At 45.0% G+C, this 17,914-nt stretch overlaps 1 protein-coding gene and 1 long non-coding RNA gene across 2 annotated transcripts in view; one reads left to right on the forward strand and one right to left on the reverse strand.

Annotated features, from left to right (window-relative positions):
• Positions 1-17,914, reverse strand: part of ncor2 (nuclear receptor corepressor 2) — a gene marked incomplete at its 5' end in the record, with an annotated part of 196,893 nt that overhangs the window by 81,237 nt on the left and 97,742 nt on the right. Inside the window, 2 exons of the mRNA XM_080739080.1 lie at positions 12,308-12,370; positions 16,681-16,841. Coding sequence (XP_080595206.1) covers positions 12,308-12,370; positions 16,681-16,841 — 224 coding nt within the window. The remainder of the gene's footprint in view (positions 1-12,307; positions 12,371-16,680; positions 16,842-17,914) is intronic.
• LOC308295978 lies at positions 2,299-4,443 on the forward strand. Its single transcript, XR_013962598.1, has 3 exons — positions 2,299-3,460; positions 3,662-3,727; positions 4,043-4,443. It is a non-coding gene; the product is annotated as an uncharacterized lncRNA (long non-coding RNA).

The following is a 17,914-nucleotide window of genomic DNA, read 5'->3' on the forward strand; positions in this document are numbered from 1 at the left end:
GCTCCTCTGCCGGGACGGTGCTTCTGATCCAGAGCAGCACGGGAGAAGAAGAAAACAGCCTGCTGGCCCCGGCCGGGCTGCGCCCCCTCCTCCTCCTCCTCCTCCTCCTCCTCCTCCTCCTGCTGCTGATACTTGAGCCCGTGTCAGGTTGACATGTTCCATAAAGCGCATGCTCCTGACCTTTCCCCCCCTTTTAACAACCCCTACTCACTCACTCCCTCCTTTCAGTCTGTCTCTCTGTGTGCGTGTGTGTGTGTGTGTGTGTGTGTGTGTGTGTGAGAGTGTGTCTGTCTGCGCGAGGGGCTTTTTCGTGCGTTCCTCTCTTGCCGTGCCGTGTCTCTCTCTCTCTCTCTCCCCAATGGCGGTTGTCTGGCAAGACTTTCACAGGAAAGTGGGACTGTAGGGGCGGAGCCTCGCTCTCCCCTCATCTGATCTCTCCTCTATCTCTCTCTCTCTCCCTCCCTTTCCCTCCCTCCCTCCCTCGCTCCGTCCGCCAGTCCGTCCCTCCTCCCCCTTGCTTCACTCTGCCAGCAGGCAAGAGCTCTCTCTGCTGCACACACAAACACGCGACGCACACACGCACACACTCGCACGCACGCACGCAACAAACGCATGAGTGAGCTCGCACTCGCTCAACCCCTTTCTCTCTCCCTTTTCTGTCTCTCTTGCTAATACTCTAGTACACACATACACACACATGCGCACACACACACACACACACACACACACACACACACACACACACACACACACACACACACACACACACACACACACACACACACACACACACACACACACACACACACACACACACACACACACACACACACACACACACACTCAACCAGTCTGAGGGTAAACAGAGAAGAGAGAGTGTCTGAGAGGAGCGAGAGAGTGCGAGCGGGCGAGCAATGTGGAAAGAGAGCAAGAGAGGACAGAGAGGACGGAGAGAGTAGAGCACAACTATGAAGACAATGAGAGAGAGAGAGAGAGAGAGAAAGAAGAGAAGACAAGGGGAAAGAGAGAGAGAGAGAGAGAGAGAGAGTTGACGTTGATACCATGAGAAAGCATAAAGGCTTTCACATTTTTCCTGAATGACCTGCTTTTCATCTTGAATGTGACCTCTCTCTCCAGTCTAGAACAACACAGTGAGACAGAGAGAGAGAGAGAGAGAGAGAGACAGAGAGAGAGAGAGAGAGAGAGAGAGAGAGAGAGAGAGCAGTGGTGTAAAGTAACTAAGTATGTTTACTTAAGTACTGTACTTAAGTACAGTTTTGAGGTATTTGTACTTTACTTGAGTATGTCCAGTTTTCAGTACTTTTACTTCTACTCCACAACATCTCAGCGGCAAATATTGTACTTTTACTCCACTACAATTATTTGAAAACTTTAGTTACTAATTACTTTGCAGATATAAATGATTATATTATAAAACATACATTGATCCACTTTAGCCCTATTGTATACCTAGGCTGTTTGAAAGTAGGCAATCTACAAGCTCACAACGGCTATTTTCAAACATTTCGGACTTTCACTTTTGGTACTTTAAGTACATGTTAACTCTTATACTGCTTTGAACGTTCCTGTTCGCCCCAATCCCCAAGAGACTTCCGTGCCGATACGGCCGTTCGTTCGTTTGATGTTTTTTATGGATTATGATAAAAGCGGTCCTTGCACAACTTTTGAATGCATAATTGGTCGTTGGTGTCGTTTTGAGGACAGCCGGAAACCCTTCATAAAAAAAAGAAGTAAACAGACTGTCCTGGCTCCGCCTGCCCAGTAGAGAGCGACTCTGAGCCTGCCTAGCTGTTGGCAGGGACTATATTGTTTTTTCATCGGACTGTTAGTAGAGAGAGAGAGAGAGAGAGAAACGTTGGTAAAAGCGATCATTTTGTCGGAAATCAGTTGTTTTATAGTATTAGTAGTATAGTAATTGTAGTAGGTAGTAGTATTTAGCAGTACTAGAATATTGAGATGTATTAGGCCAAGTAGTTGGCCAACTCAGCCTCAACTTGCTGGTATCATTCCGCCGCCGAAGCGCGACCCAACCCCCCCGGGCCGAGGGGCAGCAGCCAGCAGCAGATCCACGGATAGAAACAAACTTTTGTTAGAATTAGGATTACACAACCTACCCATGTTGTTGACCCAGGACCAGCGAATGGTGGTGGTGGTCGTGATGATGATGATGATGATGATGATGATGATGAAGAAGAAGAAGAAGAGAAAAAGATCACTGTAGCCGTTGGTATTGAACATAAAAAGATTCCATTTCTTGGTGCTGTTGGTCGTGATGATGAAGATGGTGCCAGTCGCGAAGAACCGGGGTCCAAAAGTGGATAAGAGCCTCATATTGTGGAAACCGATCCCGACGGAGCTCGACCCCCGTGCAGGATGGATCCGCGCCCGGCACAGGGGCTCACATCGCCGCAGCAGCAGAGACGATGCACCGCCGCGCCGCCACCGCGAAGAGACAGACGAAGAATGGCTTCCGCGAGACCCCTCGGAGAACAGATGCCATGATTCTACAGTCCAAAGTGGTAAGACGTAAATCCAGTGCATGTATACTGTATGTGATAAAATCGCAGGGCCGCGACCCTCTAGTGTGATAAAATCGCTTCAGGCGTTCTTTCCACCGCATCCGTGATGAAGCCCTGCAGGCTCAAGGCTCAAGCCGAGGCTTGTCAATCAGACCATGGTCTGATTGATCTCTATTGCGAATAAACCAGTGGGATCCGGTCTAGAGCCCGCCTACTGCATCCGGCTATTTACACGTACACATACATGCAAGAATTGTTTCCGTATCCGGACCGGATCAGCAATTTGATCCAAGCATAGAGTTAAGATCCAAGTGCATGAGTTTGTTTTTGTCGCTATACAGGACACACGTGGAGTTCCTATCACGCGCGTGCACTGCACAGCTACTATGATTTTTTATTTGATGGGAATTTAGGATTTATTGGCTTAGTTTGTGTGTGCGTGCGTACGATGCGTGTGTGTGAGAGAGGGAGAGGTTTCTTTAGTCTACATCTCTGATGATGATGATGTAGCCTTTCAATTCAATTCAAAGGAGCTTTATTGGCATGAGAAAACATACGTTTACATTGCCAAAGCAAGTGTTACAAATAAAAACTGTTGAAAATGGGGAACATATATACAGTTGGAGGGAGTACAGCTTTGTGTAAACAGAGCTATGTTGCATTGTGACATTTTATATATTATACATACAGGGTATAAAGGGCATTTCACTGTGACAGTAAATGCATGGTAACTATTTACTATATCTGCATTTTATGTATTACATATGAACTTATTGTAAGTCACTCATATTTGCTAATGTCAAAATTGTAAATTGATTTGTTTACATATAAACTATTTGATATTTTCCTGGCTTTAGATGATGAGTCGGATGGAGAGGTGCCGGGGACTCCTTGTGTTCTTAGGTCTATACCGTTTGAAGGTAAGGAGAAAACAAAAACTGATGCATTTTGTATAATTCTATAGCATTTTAGAGTAGATACAGCTATCTGTTTGTTCAATGCTTTTATCATTTACATCATAATGTCATGGACCTGTCTGAGACATGCTGGGTGTGTAAATAATTGATTTCATTTTGTGCACATCATGTTTACTAGTTTATATTTTACTACTGTGATTTCAGAAGAGTCGAGTGCAGCACAGCCTACTTCTTCATTGCCACATCGTGGTCATCCAAGGACAAGGATAGGTAAAGAACACCTTTTTTCTGTAAATCAGACTTAGCACCAGACGCGTTGTGAGCTTGTAGATCGGCTATTTTCAGCACACAACCAAGTGTAAAATCAGTCATTACGATGCCATCAAGGCCTGCCAAAATAGATTTTAGTCGACTAAATCAACTGTAGATTTAGTTACCTAAAATCTTATGATGATCAGTCAACTAAAACTAGACTAAAACTAAAAGACATTTTATTCAAAAGACTACGACTGAAACAAAATCAAAATTTGCTGTCAAAAACAACACTGCTTACTCGTAGTAATTATGTATTTGTATAATTTACAGATCGACCATGGGCTCGTGTACGTGGTAGGTGTAGGGGTGCAGAGTTCAGCAGACCCGGAGGAGCCTGGCTGGAGTGAAACAGAATGGAGCCAAGAGTCCCAAGATCCAGTGGACTACCTGGAACTGATAACACAGGTCCAGATGCAAAGAGTGGTGACAGGATGTTCAAAATACGCCCAGTTCTAGATTATCTCCAAAATCCGTGAACTGTACAAACCAAACCAAGATATTTCCATTGATAGGTACACTTTTATTCAAAGGGCGCCTAAATTTCAAGGTCTACAATCCACAGAAACCAGTGAAATATGGGATAAAATCTTATATTCTCTGTGATTCAGGTACAGGTTACTGTTTCAATATGAAACCCTACTGTGGAGAATCTGTTTCCCTGCTTGAGACGGTTGAATCACACACACACACACACACACAAACACGCACGCCCGCACACCCGCACACACGCACACATACACTCTGTAGACATGTAGTGGTTGAGGCCTGTGTAAGTGCAGGTAGGCCACAACCTTTTTCCATTTGCAGTATTACAATTGAGTTCTAGTGTCTAAAATGTTGTTTTATATTTTATTTTCATTTTCATCAATCATTTGTACTGTACTTAAACCTAAAAAGAACCCTGAAAGCAGAAGCAGGATTCAGGCTGAATCTCATGTCACTGTGTCAATGTTCTGCACTGCTCCTTACTACTGCTCTTACTTCTCTTACACACTAAAAGTGTGTAAAAAGCACTTGTTTTTATTTTTTTGAATTTGTTTGTAAACAACCACTGAGCACAGGTGTGATGTTACTGTGTGATTTTACTGCCAACAGTAAAGGATAAAGAGAGATTTCTGCCTGAAAATGTTTCCTTCACAAAAATGCATTTTTCTCAGCTTTATGTTCTCAAAGAGCTGTTTTTTAGTCCATATTCAGCAGCTTCTAGCTAATGAATAGAACATGATAAAGACACGAAATCTTTTTCTGTTGCAAAGTAGACATTCTATTCTTCGTTGCCATATAATTGTTGTCTTTATAGTCAAAGACAATTTTCTCCAGTAGGCCTTCAAAGATGAGCGACAATTCTCAAATTTAGCTGGCAGTGGATGGAGCTTTTTGTTAAATTCTGTGGCAGTAAGAGAGTTAATGCCAAAACTTTCATACTTTTACTCAAGCACATTTTGAAATCCAGACTTTTACTAGTAACAGAGTACATCTATAGTGCAGTATCGATACTTTTACTGAAGTACATCATGTGAGTACTTTTTCCACCTCTGAGAGAGAGAGAGGGAGAGAGAGAGAGAGAGAGAGAGAGAGAGAGAGAGGGAGAAAAAGAGATAGGGAGGGAGGGAGAAAGAGATAGAGAGCGAGAGAAAAGCGAGCGGGGGAAAAAAGAAAGAAAGAGGCTTGCCAAATCTTCCACAGCTCTTGCCAATCTGGGCCCGTGCCATCTCCTCCTCCCATCTCAGAGAGAAGGAGAGAGAATACAGAGAGAGAGAGAGAGAGAGAGAGAGAGAGAGAGAGAGAGAGAGAGAGAGAGGGCAGGGGGGGGGTAAACAGAGGGACACAGAGAGAGAAAGAGTAATAGGAGGAAGAGATATAAAGACATGGAAATGGAGAGGGGAGGAGGGTGCAGGGAGATCTGACTGACGATGAGTGACAGGGTGAAGGAAGTGGGTGGGATGGACAGGGGCGTCACAAGGGGGGGGGGGGGGAGTGGGACTGAGTTACTAGGGCCCAAGGTGGAGGTGCCTTCATTATAAAATAGCAGATATACAAGCTCACAGCGCGGCACCGAGTGCCGCGCTGCGAGCTTGTAGATCTGCTATTTTTGAAAAGTCGTGAGAATGTCTGCAAATCTTTGAATGTATGAATATTTTAAGCGAACGTTTGTAACTAAAATTTTGCTTCTGGGGGGGTCCCTGGAACTAAATATTTTTAGATGGGGGTCCGTGGCCAGATACTTTTGGGGGTCCTTCACATGAAAAAGTTTGAGCACCACTGACATAGAAACATAGGTTTTTCAAAAAAAAAACTTTGAAATTTGAAATATTCAAAGACTTGCACAAACCTTCACGATTTTTCAAAAATAGCAGATCTACAAGCTCGCAGCGCTCTGCTATTTTTCAATAGTTAAAGCACAAAATGGTCAGTAGGGATGGGACAATAATTATCGTTTATCGTGATAAAAAAACTCACAATAATCGTTATCGCAGAGATTTAAATGTATCGTGAAATGATCCTCTGCCATGCACTGGGATCAATTCACCTTTTATTTGCATATCCCTCTAAAACCCTCTATAAATAGTCAAACGGACCTGGAAAAAAATTACTTGATGCAGTTTTTTCCCCCCCCAACTCTACCAAATCTCTATGCCAAAAACATAGCCGATCTACAAGCTCACGATAAGATGCTTTGTGAGTAGGGATGGGACGATATGAAAATGTCATTTCACGATTATTGTGACAAAAGAAATCGCAATTTACAATATTATCACGATAATAAAAAAATCCATTATCCTGGGGCGGAACATTTGCCCAAAATAGCAGATCTACAAGCTCACAACTTGTGAGCTTGTAGATTGGCTATTTTTTGGCAAAGACATTTGATAGAGAGTGAAAAAAAGACTATCAAGTATGTGTATTATACAGTAAGTAGTACCTTTTACCAATTATAGAGGGTTTAAGTGGTACCAGATATGTAGCTCGGCAAATAAAAGGTGAATTGATCCCAGTGCATGACGGAGGACGATATCGCGATAAATTAAATCTCCATGATACGATTGTTTTTTTATCACGATAAACGATAATATCCCTAGTTGTGAGTTTGTAGATCTGTTATTTTTTGGCAAACGTTCCTCCCCGGGAATAACGGAAAAAAACTAGTGTCTGACGCAGCCTCTCGCTACCTGCTGCTCCTCTAAATGGGCACTTCCAGCAGAGCAGAGAGAGGAGGCCATTATCCAGCTGCCTGCACCCAAGCAAAGCCCAGCAGATTAGTGCACTTACATAAACACCAGCCAAGGAAGGCGTATATACACAGAAAACGCACGCACGCACAAACACACAAAGCAAAAAATCTGGAGTGTTCATTAGACTCTGACGATGTCAAAATGGGCTCGGGATTTTGCAGTGTAATCACCACAAGTCTCGTCGTTGTCGGGGTGAAAACCCTGTATGTCCAAAACCGTTAGTTTTGCATTTATCATTTTGAAAATGATTTAAACTAGTGAAAACAGCCGATCTACAAGCACACAACGCCTCGCGGCGCGAGGCCTTGTGTGCTTGTAGATCGGCTGTTTTCACTAGTTTAAATCATACTTTTGTGCGACCGCCTTGTATGATGAAGCAGGGGTTTACTTTACGAAAGAGCGCACTAATTTGAAACTTGGAGATGCGAGGTTTCATGCCCGACAGTGACGCTATGTTTACAACACATCTCTCTCAATCATACGTGCACACGCACACAGCACACACACACACGCGCACACACACACACACACACACACACACACAAGCACACCCACACACAATACGAAGAGCTCAACAGCCATCCCCTTGCCTAAGATGTCGGTCATTATGAGCAGTGAAGACAGTGGTAATCTATCCGCAAATGGGGCCAGTGCCAGCAGCCTCCAAGGGGGGACCCTGGTTGCTGCCAATGCCAGAATGCCTGGCTGTCTGCGCCATGAACCAGCCTATATAAATGCCTTTATTGAGAAGCGTTTAGCATGTGGACATCTAAATGTGTTTTAACAAACCTCCTGAGCGAGATGAGTCTTCTTTAACTACCCCATACAACGTTAATGGGAGGACGTGTATGGCTATGGCTAGGTCCCAAACGCAGTCTGAGGGGGGATGGCTCCAATACACCCTTCTGGCAGGTGTGGGTGTCCCTGTGGTTTGACAGCATGACCGCAAACCCTCCCTCTGTCCCTCCTCTCCATTCTTTCTCTCTGTGTCCCACCCCCTTCCCTACGCGACCGTGTATATCCGGTGAACCTAAGCGCAACGGTGGGGGCTTGGGAGTGTGGGGACCACGCACCACTGACTATTGCTGATGATGGAGAGGTTATATAGCTTAGCCTTTATGTATTGAGAATGAGAGGCACTCTTGCCGATTTAGTTAGAGACTCGTCGCCAATTGCAAGATATTTAAAAGTTATGTGGGGCCATGATGATAACCTTTTCTTCCCACAACTAGACTAAGGATTTATATTGTCTGTGTTACTGTTTACAACCACAACAAGTATTCACGTGTGGCAAGATCGCGGTTCCACTAGTTTTTTAGTAGGCTATAGTGTAGGCTTAGAAGCCTTTTCAGAAGTTAATTTAATGTTTTCCATTTAATGATTTCCTTTATGATCATCTAATCTTGCGCTAATGCACGCAACTGTTTTTGCCATGTTTTAAGGCTGTGTAGGCTTTTCAGAAGTAAATTTAATGTTTTCCATTTAATGATTTCCTTTATCGTCATCTTCCGCTAATGCACGCAACTGTTTTCGCCAGGTTTTAAGGTCTTATTTTAGTTGTTTCTCATAAGCTCGCGACCCTCCTTGCCCATCGGCCCCCACCTTTGCGCACAGCTTCACCGGGAAATACGCTGGTAGTAGTGTTGGGGCTGCGGGCCCTGTGATGCTGGTGGTTGTGGTTACATAAGCCCGCCACCCGCCGACTCCCTCAACCCCATCCCCCACCCCCATCGCGGGACTGCTGGGCTAATCCCCCCCCCCCCCCCCCCGGGATGGTGCGCCTCGCTAATCCCACAGCGGGAGAATGGAGTTGAAGACATTAACTGGGATTACTACACAGGGGCCGTTTTGGAGCCAGAGCAGCCGCAGTCATCACACAACCAACACCAAAACACAAACACACAACACAGTCAAGCACACACACACACACACACACACACACACACACACACACACACACACACACACACACACACACACACACACACACACACACACACACACACACACACACACACACACACACACACACACACACACACAAACCACTAGATAGACATGCTAATGTCCCTCGACCTCCTTGGGTTTCCAGCACGCTGCTTGAAATAGGCACCTCCTCTCAAGTGGTGTGAGCTTGTAGATCGGCTATTTTTGGTGAAGAGAGTTGTCGTAGATGGGAAAAGAACTCATCAAGTACAGTGCAAATCAGGTCTGTTTTACTTAGCATAGTGAAGTGATATTGATGTAGTGATATTGATGAATTATCAAATTATCTCGCGGCACCCCTGGACTGGCATCACAGCACCCCAGGGTGCCCCCGTCACCCACTTTGAAAACCCCTGCCATTACCAACAAAGTCACTTTTAACTAGAAGCAGTGCTCTTCCGAGCACAGGTCTCCACCAGGCCAGGCGTCCTGGTGGTGCTACTGTATAATAGGCCAATGTAAAAAGCGTGGCATATGTTCTTCACCTTATAGATCTTTCATGGCAATCGGACGCTGCATGCATGATTTGAGGCATTGTGTTCCAAAAATGTGTTTTGCTAAAGTCTACCTGCTGGTGGCGCTATAACAGCCCAATGTGAAAAAGGTATCATTTGTTCGTTGACCTAGTGGGAATATGTGTGGCAAATTTCACACTAATCGCAAGCTGCGATTAGTGTGAAAGTGTGCGTCAAAAACGGAGCAATCCCGCAAACTTTGGAAGCCAATATTAGCCAATTAGGATGGAATATGAAATATGAGACTGATCGGACTTGATCACATGACTATAGAGATACTGTGTACCGATTTGCATGATTTTGGATAAAATCTCAAGGAATAATAGGAAAAATTGTGTTTTACATAAGTTGGCGCTATAAAAGGCTGATGTGAAAAATGCAGGGAAAGGGTTTTTCCTTGGCCTCTAGGGAGTGTGCTTACAAAGTTTGAAACTGATCGGTGGAGTTATAGGTAAAACCACAAATCGGCCTGTTATAGCGCCACCATGAGGCTGATTTCAAAAATGTGAAGTGGCATTTCTTCCTCGACCTAGTGGGAATGTGTGTGCGCGATTTCATGATAATTGCACTTTGCGTTTGGGATTTGAGGCATTTTGTGCAAAACGGCTCAATCCTACAAACTTTGGAAGCCAATCTTAGCCAATCAGGATGGAATATGCAAAAACGGACAGATCCGTGTCGATCACATGACTGTCGAGATACTGCCTATCGATTTGTAGGATTTTTGGACAAAATCTGTAAGAGCAGTGCACAGAAATGTGTTTTGTGAACATCGGCCACTAGGTGGCGCTAGAAAAGGCCCATTTGAAAAATTTAGGGCAGAGGTTCTAGATTGGCATCCAGGGAATGTGTGTGCTCACTTTGGCTGCGACCGGGCCAGCGGCGACTGAGATTAGGTGCACACAAACTGCGAGGACGCACGCACGGACGGACGCACGGACGGACGGAGGGGAAAACATACTCTCCCCCATGCTTTCGGCTGGTGGAGACAACCAGGGAAGATAAAAACCCAAAATCATCCACAATGACTTTCTCACCAGAGTGACAGAGAACAAAAAAAAAAGAAAAAAAAAAGGTGTAACTGTAGTTATTGTGTAACTTTCATTTCACATCCCCAAACAAAAGCGTTTATGCAACAGATCTGAAGGGAGATCTCTTCTCTGAAAAAGGGAAGACTGGAAAACATTGAAAGCGAAGGTCATTCAATCATTGACGTTGCGTTTGAGAATATAAGCAGGGGTGTCGCACCAAATTCTGAGCCCTGGGTACAAGGATTCACTTCGATTATGTTGTGCTTTAACTACTGAAAAATTGCAGATATACAAGACACAATACATGTCAGTGGTGGCTAAACATTTTCATGTCAAGGACCAACAAAATTATATGTATTTGGCCACAGACACCCATCTCAAAATATTTAGTTCGCAGGGACCCCCCAGAAGCAAAATTTGAGGTAAATGGTAAATGGTAAATGGTGCATTTATATAGCGCTTTTAATCCAAAGCGCTTTACATAGATTGTGCATTACATTCACCCATTCACACACACATTCATACACCGGTGGCGGAGGAAGCCATGCAAGGCACCAACCTACTCACCGGAGGCAATTAGGGGTTCAGAGTCTTGCCCAAGGACCCTTCGACATTAACTCAGGGGGAGCCCGGATTCGAACTGGGAACCCTTCGGGATTTATACCCTTCGTGCTCTAATACCAGTTTCTCTACCCCTGAGCTATGCCGCCCCCAGGGGCGCCCGCTGGCCTGGTGGTCAAGGCGCATACCACATACTAGGCTATGATGCCTGCTGGCGTCACCGGTTTGATTCCCGATTCGGACGACCTTTGCCACATGTCATTCCCCATCTCTCTCCCCATTTCCTGTCAGTCTACTGTCCTATCAATAAAAAGGCATAAAAAGCCAAAAAAAAACACATCTTTAAAAAAAAGAAGCAAAATTTGAGTTACAAAAAACATATATTCAAAGATTTGCACACGTTTTCACGACTTTTAAAAAATAGCAGATCCACAAGCTCACAGCGCGGCACTCGCTGTGAGCTTGTATATCTGCTATTTTTCAATAGCTAAAGTATAAAATAGTTAAGGCCCCCTTCACCTAGTAACTCAGCCCCCCCCCCCTTGTGACGCCCCTGAGAGTAAGACATGAGCACCGCATGCCAACCTCTGCCAGTGCACACAGGCAGAATGTGGGCCACCTATGCAGCAGCATAGGCACAAAGGGCCCTTTTGCGGAGCCCGGCTCTGCTGCTGCTCGGCTTCAGAGACAATAAACAGGCCAAGTTAATGAGTCTTCTGGTCAGAGTGGGTTTGCTGATAAGGGACAGACTTTTACAGCCTTGGTTTGATAAAAGGGCTGTGGGGGGGGGGGGGGGGGGGGGGGGGGGGGGGAATGGAGTCTCCAGGCCGCCTTGACCCAGAGAGAGACAACAGGGCAGGGCTCCAACCAGCCAATGAATACGGCGCACGCAGAACACACAGAGAAGGCCAGACAGACAGACAGACGGACACACACACACACAGGCAGATAGAAGGGTGCTTAGTACAGCACGTGGTGGCTGCTGCCTTGCTAACAGGAAGCCGCAAGCCTTATACACACACACGCTCGCTGCTGCTGGTGCTTTCCAACAACGCACCCACCGCCGCATTTCATATCACCGCCGTCGTCGTCGCCCTTCCCTTCCACGCGTCGTCCTCCTCACCACTTTGAACAGCACACAGCGACGGCAAAGAAGAAGAAGCTACACTTCGTAACAAGGGCAGAGGAAATGTGTAACTTTTTTATTACCTTTTTTGGCAGTCTCCATTTCTTCCTCGGTCCAGCGAGAGCTCTCATTCATCTCCAGATTGGCTGTTTGAGAAAAAAAAAAGAAAAAAAAAAAAGGGGAAAAGAGAACCACCGAGTTAGAGAAGAAGGCGAGGGGGGAGGAGGAGGGGAGGGGGGGTGGGTGGGGGGGGTGGCGTGAGGTCAGGCTTCGTCACCGAGTCAGTTAGGGAGTGACTGAATGACAAGAGGAAGGAAAAGGTAGAAAAAGAACACATAGCAAGAGCGAAAAGAAAAAAAGAAAAAAAAAACTAAAGAAGAAGGTGCTTGTGGCGGTTGTGGAGATGGGGGGTGGGGGGGGGGGGGGGGGGGGGAGTCTTTGGTGTTGCTTACTGCGGCGGCGCTGCAGCGCGGGTCGTTAGGGGACTGTTTGTTTTAACATGGGAGGAAGCAGGAAGCCCAGGAGAAAAAAAGCCCAGTTAATGATTATAGACATAACAACTGGCTTCTCTCTCTCGCCCTGCGTGGAACACCACCACCACCACCACCACCACCACGGGCCGGCCGGCCCGACCCCGGCTCTGACTCGGCAGACAAGCAGCGCCAGGGTCAGGGAAACCGACGGCGGGCGGCGGGGCGGCTATGTGTCCTTTGTGTGGGCTCGCGAAGGGCACAGCGAGGCTGGGGCTAATGTTAGCATTATAGCGGGGCAGGGTAGAGACAGTGGGGACGAACAGCAGCCAAGGCCAGCTGCTGCTGCTGCTGCTGCTGCTGCAGATCACAGGCCCCTCCGGCTCGGCTCAGGCCACCTGGGGATTCCCTGACACTACTAACCCTCAGCGGTACTGTGAGCACACACACACCAAGTGCTGATACATCGAAAATAACCCCCCCAATAGCCTGCAGCCAGTGTTGCTGTGTGTGTGTAGTGTACACGGCAGAGGTATCATCTGCAAGGAAACAAAGGGGGCCGGGATGGGAGCTATAGGCTGGCTACTGCTGCTGACACAATGGGTATTTTGTCCTTAAATAATGCCAATTCTTTCCTTTTTTTTCTTTTTTGCTGAAGGCCTTGCAATGTACCACACAGACTACAAGGTAACAAAAACGAAAATAAAAAGGAGACCATTTAGGCCAGTGGTCCACAATGTGGGGTCCAGGGACTCTCTGGGTTCCTTTTGGGAGGTCCTAAATTTACCCTTTAAAGTATGTAACTCTGACGGTATACAAATGAAACCAAATGGACCACACAGCTGGTTTATACCCGCAGCACATGACAAAGAGGTAAATGGAGAGCGAAGCTGACCAAATAAGACAATGGGACTTTTCGATACTTCATGCAAGAAGACATTATGGCATTCCTGAGAGAGAGAGGAAGAGGGTGTGAGTTTCAACGTGTGTGACTGGCCCACATAAACGCTGGCAGAGCGACAGTGCACTCTTGTGGCGTGGGACAGGAGCAGAGAGTCTCAATGTGACACATTACTTTAAGACAGTGGTTCTCAACCTGCGGGTCCCCAAATTATTTTGGCGGGTCCCCAGATGATTAACTTAATGTGAAACATTGTTTGCTCACTCAATAGTAAACAAACCGACATAAAGTTTAAGTGTATAGACAGGGTATCTGCACATGTCTAAAGTGACAATTTAAGGACTTTTAATACCCCTAAAATGACAAATTAAACGTTGGCCAAATTGTCAAATATTAGAGGCAGAAATTGTGAAAATAGCCGATCTACATGCTCACAACGAGGCGAGGCGTTGTGAGCATGTAGATCGGCTATTTTCACAATATAACCATGTTATACAAAATGTAATTTGTCAACTCTTAGTGCTCGTCAGGATGGGGGGGTCCCCAGTTAAGACTTGATTATTTTGGGGGTCGTGGCCTGAAAAGGTTGAGAACCACTGGTATTAGACAAGAGTTACAGTTAATGGTGACCATGTAAAAAAATCTATCTGTAAGACATAAATCAATATATCAAAAACACAGATGATTCTACAAAACAAGCATCTGTCATTTTGTCAGAGCAGCAACTGTCATGTTCTAAATGTTGGATAAATACTTTTAGAGTAGAAACCCTTTAAACAGGCCAGAGTTCAAAAGAACCGCAACGCAACCATCATTAAGTTATAAAATGTCACCGTTACTACAAACCTTAGCTAATCTTTAATTTCTCCTGATAGAGGCATTAATCTGTTGTTTATTACGTTGTGCATCTTATCTCACCGGCCTTCATTTGTCATCTTTTTATTATCTGTGAAGCACTTCGTAACTGTATTGATACTTGTTGCTACACAAATAGATCTTGATTATCGTCACTGTCGGGCCAAAACCTTGTTTCTCCAAGTTTCAAATTTGTGCGAAGTAAAGCCCTGCTTCATCAGACAAGGCCGTCGCACAAAAGTAGCGAAAACAGCAGATCTACAAGCACACAACGCCTCGCACCGACGCCTCGCATTGCAGGGCAGGGCGAGAGTTTTCACTAGTTTAAACCATTTTAAAAATGATAAATACAAAACAAACAGTCTTGGACATACAAGGTTTTCACCCGACAACGACGTTATACTAATCATAAGACATTATTGATTCTTTTTTTTTTTTTTTATACTTCCTGCATGTTTCCCCTCAGCTCTCCCACTCTGATTATGGCAAATGGCTGTGTAGTGTGCCTGTTAACATAGGGCTGGGAGTATTGCCAAGATTCAAACATTTCTTTCACTAAATAACTCTATAATACATTGATAATGAGATGATATTCAGAGCTCAAAACGTTTTAATCTATATGAGTGGATCAGATTTGAGGGTGTTAGATCGGGGGTGTTAAACATAATTATTTGATTACCCAAACCTATATTTCTTATTGATATAACGTTTGCGGAGATAATTCTATGATCACAGATCAGACATCAAAGTGATCCGAGTAGCGTTTTCGGGCTTTTGAACTACCCAAAATCCAAATCTTATACACTCGGATAGGGATTAGACTCTTAGGCCCTGGGGATTAACATTAGCTATCGGTGCGTTCAGATACTTACAGACGTTTTTCGAGGAATGGTTAGTAAATGTACGACGACCAAAGCAGGTAGAGGCATTCGTCGTTCATTTCTTTCAGCTTTCAACACAATCCAATTTCGAGTCTCGCGAAATGCAACCTTTTAGGTCAGTGGTTCTCAAAGTGGATTCCAGGGACTCTGTGGCTTCCTTTAAGGGGGTCTAAATTGACCACATACAAGCATGTAACTCTGACCGTGTACAAATGGAACCAAATGAACCCGTTAGGGTTCATTTGGTTCCATTTGTACACTGTCAGAGTTAAAGGACAACTTTGTTTTTTTTACAACAAAGGTACACATTTTAGATTGTAAATGGAGAAAAGAAAAGATGAGTGTTAAAATGTTTTCATGTACTTCTTTCTACCGTTTTAGCAATTTTAATGACCTTGATTTCAGTGGTTGGGGGCATGCATGCAAGTGGCTAAATATGTCTTTTTAGACACAATAAGCCAGCAAATTATTTACAGTAACACTACTAGCCCCCATGAGTCACATCTACCCATGAAAGATTGTGGTGCATCTTGGGAATAGGCTTAATGAGTCTAAAAAGACACATTTAGCCACCTGCACACATGCCCCCAAACACTGAAATCAAAGTCACTAAAATGGCTAAAACAATAGAAAGCAGTAAAGGAAAATTTTTTAACACTTATGTTGCAATGATTTTTTCTCTTCAATGTCCCGCGATGCCATGGTCTCCATAGACTTCCATGTAATTTATAGTGCACGGATCGTGCACGCCCATGCCTAGATGATGCACCACGTGTGCACACTGTTCACAGCTTTCAAACAAAAAAATCCGCTTGGAAATCCGTTCAGGCATTCATGATTTAGCAGCCATTATGTTTTCTTCAGATGTAAACAAACATGGCTGCCATGTTTGAAAGAATGGGTTGATATGGGGGTTAAACATGCAATTTCGCGATCGCGATCATGCCTAATACATTTTTGGAGGTCCAAAAAACATTTTTGAAAAAAAAAAAATCTTCAAAAACGGCCCAAACTTGGGAAACTCGGGGTTGGCACAGGGGTGGTACCAATACAAACTCGGGAAACTCGGGGTTGGCACCAGATGTGTTAACACTCATCTTTTCTTTCCTCCAATTACAATCTAAAACATGAACCCTTGTTGTAAAAAGTTGTCCTTTAAGGAGAGACCTTGGATTTTAAAGGTTTGCGAAACACTGTATTTAGATCAGGGTTAGCTATGGTACTACAACCAAAAATCTCCGTATCACATTACAGTGTATTTATACATTTTTCCCAGCTCTATGTTAATGACTTGCCCATGTTAAAACTACCCCGTCCGGTCCAGAGGCGGCGATGGGGTTGGGACTGACCCAGTTCGCTGCTGAGGGGCGGAGTGGTGGTCTCCTCCACCTCGCTGGTCATGGAGCGGGTGATGCGGCCCTTGCGGTGGCCTTGGCTGTTGGCCGTGCGGCGGCCCTTGAACGCCACCGTGGGCTCTTTGTCCTCGCCATCCTCCCCGGAGGTGTCGTCCCTGCAAGGAGGAAGATAGGAAAAAAATGGTCAGGACGAAGTCATGCGGAAATATCATTTTGTCGTTGATCGGGTGGAAACCTTGTATGTCCAAAACCGTCCGCTTTGTATTTATCGTTTTAAAAACGGTCTAAACTAGTGAAAACAGCAGATCTACAAGCACACAACGCCTCGCGGCTGTGTGCGACTTGTATGATTAAGCAGGGCTTTACTTTGTGAAAAAACATACAAATTTGAAACTTGGAGATACAAGGTTTCTGCCCGACAGTGACGATTTACTCCTGTCAGTAGGGGGAAATAGCAGATCTACATGCTCACAACGCCTCGCGTTTCGAGGCGTTGTGAGCATGTAGATCGGCTATTTTCACAATGTTCGCCTCTTGCTTACTTAATATTTGACAGTTTGGCCAGTCCTGTCGAATATTCGACTATTCAAATACTTTGAGGTCGAATAATTTGAATACTAAAAATCACTATTCGTGAATGCCCTAACTCATACTGCCACGGATGAATCAGTGAAAAGGCCAGAATCTGCCGGCATACTGTCGGTATACCCGATATCTATCTGTAGAATCACCGGAGGCACTTCTTCGTCGCCCTTCTCTTCCTCACCCACTACAATTCCATGTGCCTCAGCACTGCAATGACTTTCCTGATCCACGCCTGAGCACAGAGGTATTAGGTTGGACGAGGACGAGAGACCAGAGAATGACACGTAAGGTTGCAATGGGGCTGTTAAGTTTGACATCATTTTGTAGGCTGAGGAGAACTTTTGGGGCCAAAAGGCCCCAGCGCCCGTGAATCTTTTTACTATTTTTACTATTTACTAATTTTTCTTCTCTTTGTTGTTGAAAGGAAAGTGGTAGAATTATACTTTAGGCGTTATTTTTGTCTCGGATCTGTTGAAATAGCGAGGGACAGATATTGATAATAAATCTGCTTGGAGGTCTGACTACAAAATGATGTCACGGCTTAAAAGCCCCATACTTAACACACACAAACAAACTCATACACTGGACAAGTCACACATTCCCTCAAGGCACACGCGCACACGTGCGCGCGACAGTGTTCAGG

The sequence above is a fragment of the Nannobrachium achirus genome (genome assembly GCF_963921795.1).
Source record: "Nannobrachium achirus genome assembly, chromosome: 12".
NCBI lineage: Eukaryota > Metazoa > Chordata > Actinopteri > Myctophiformes > Myctophidae > Nannobrachium > Nannobrachium achirus.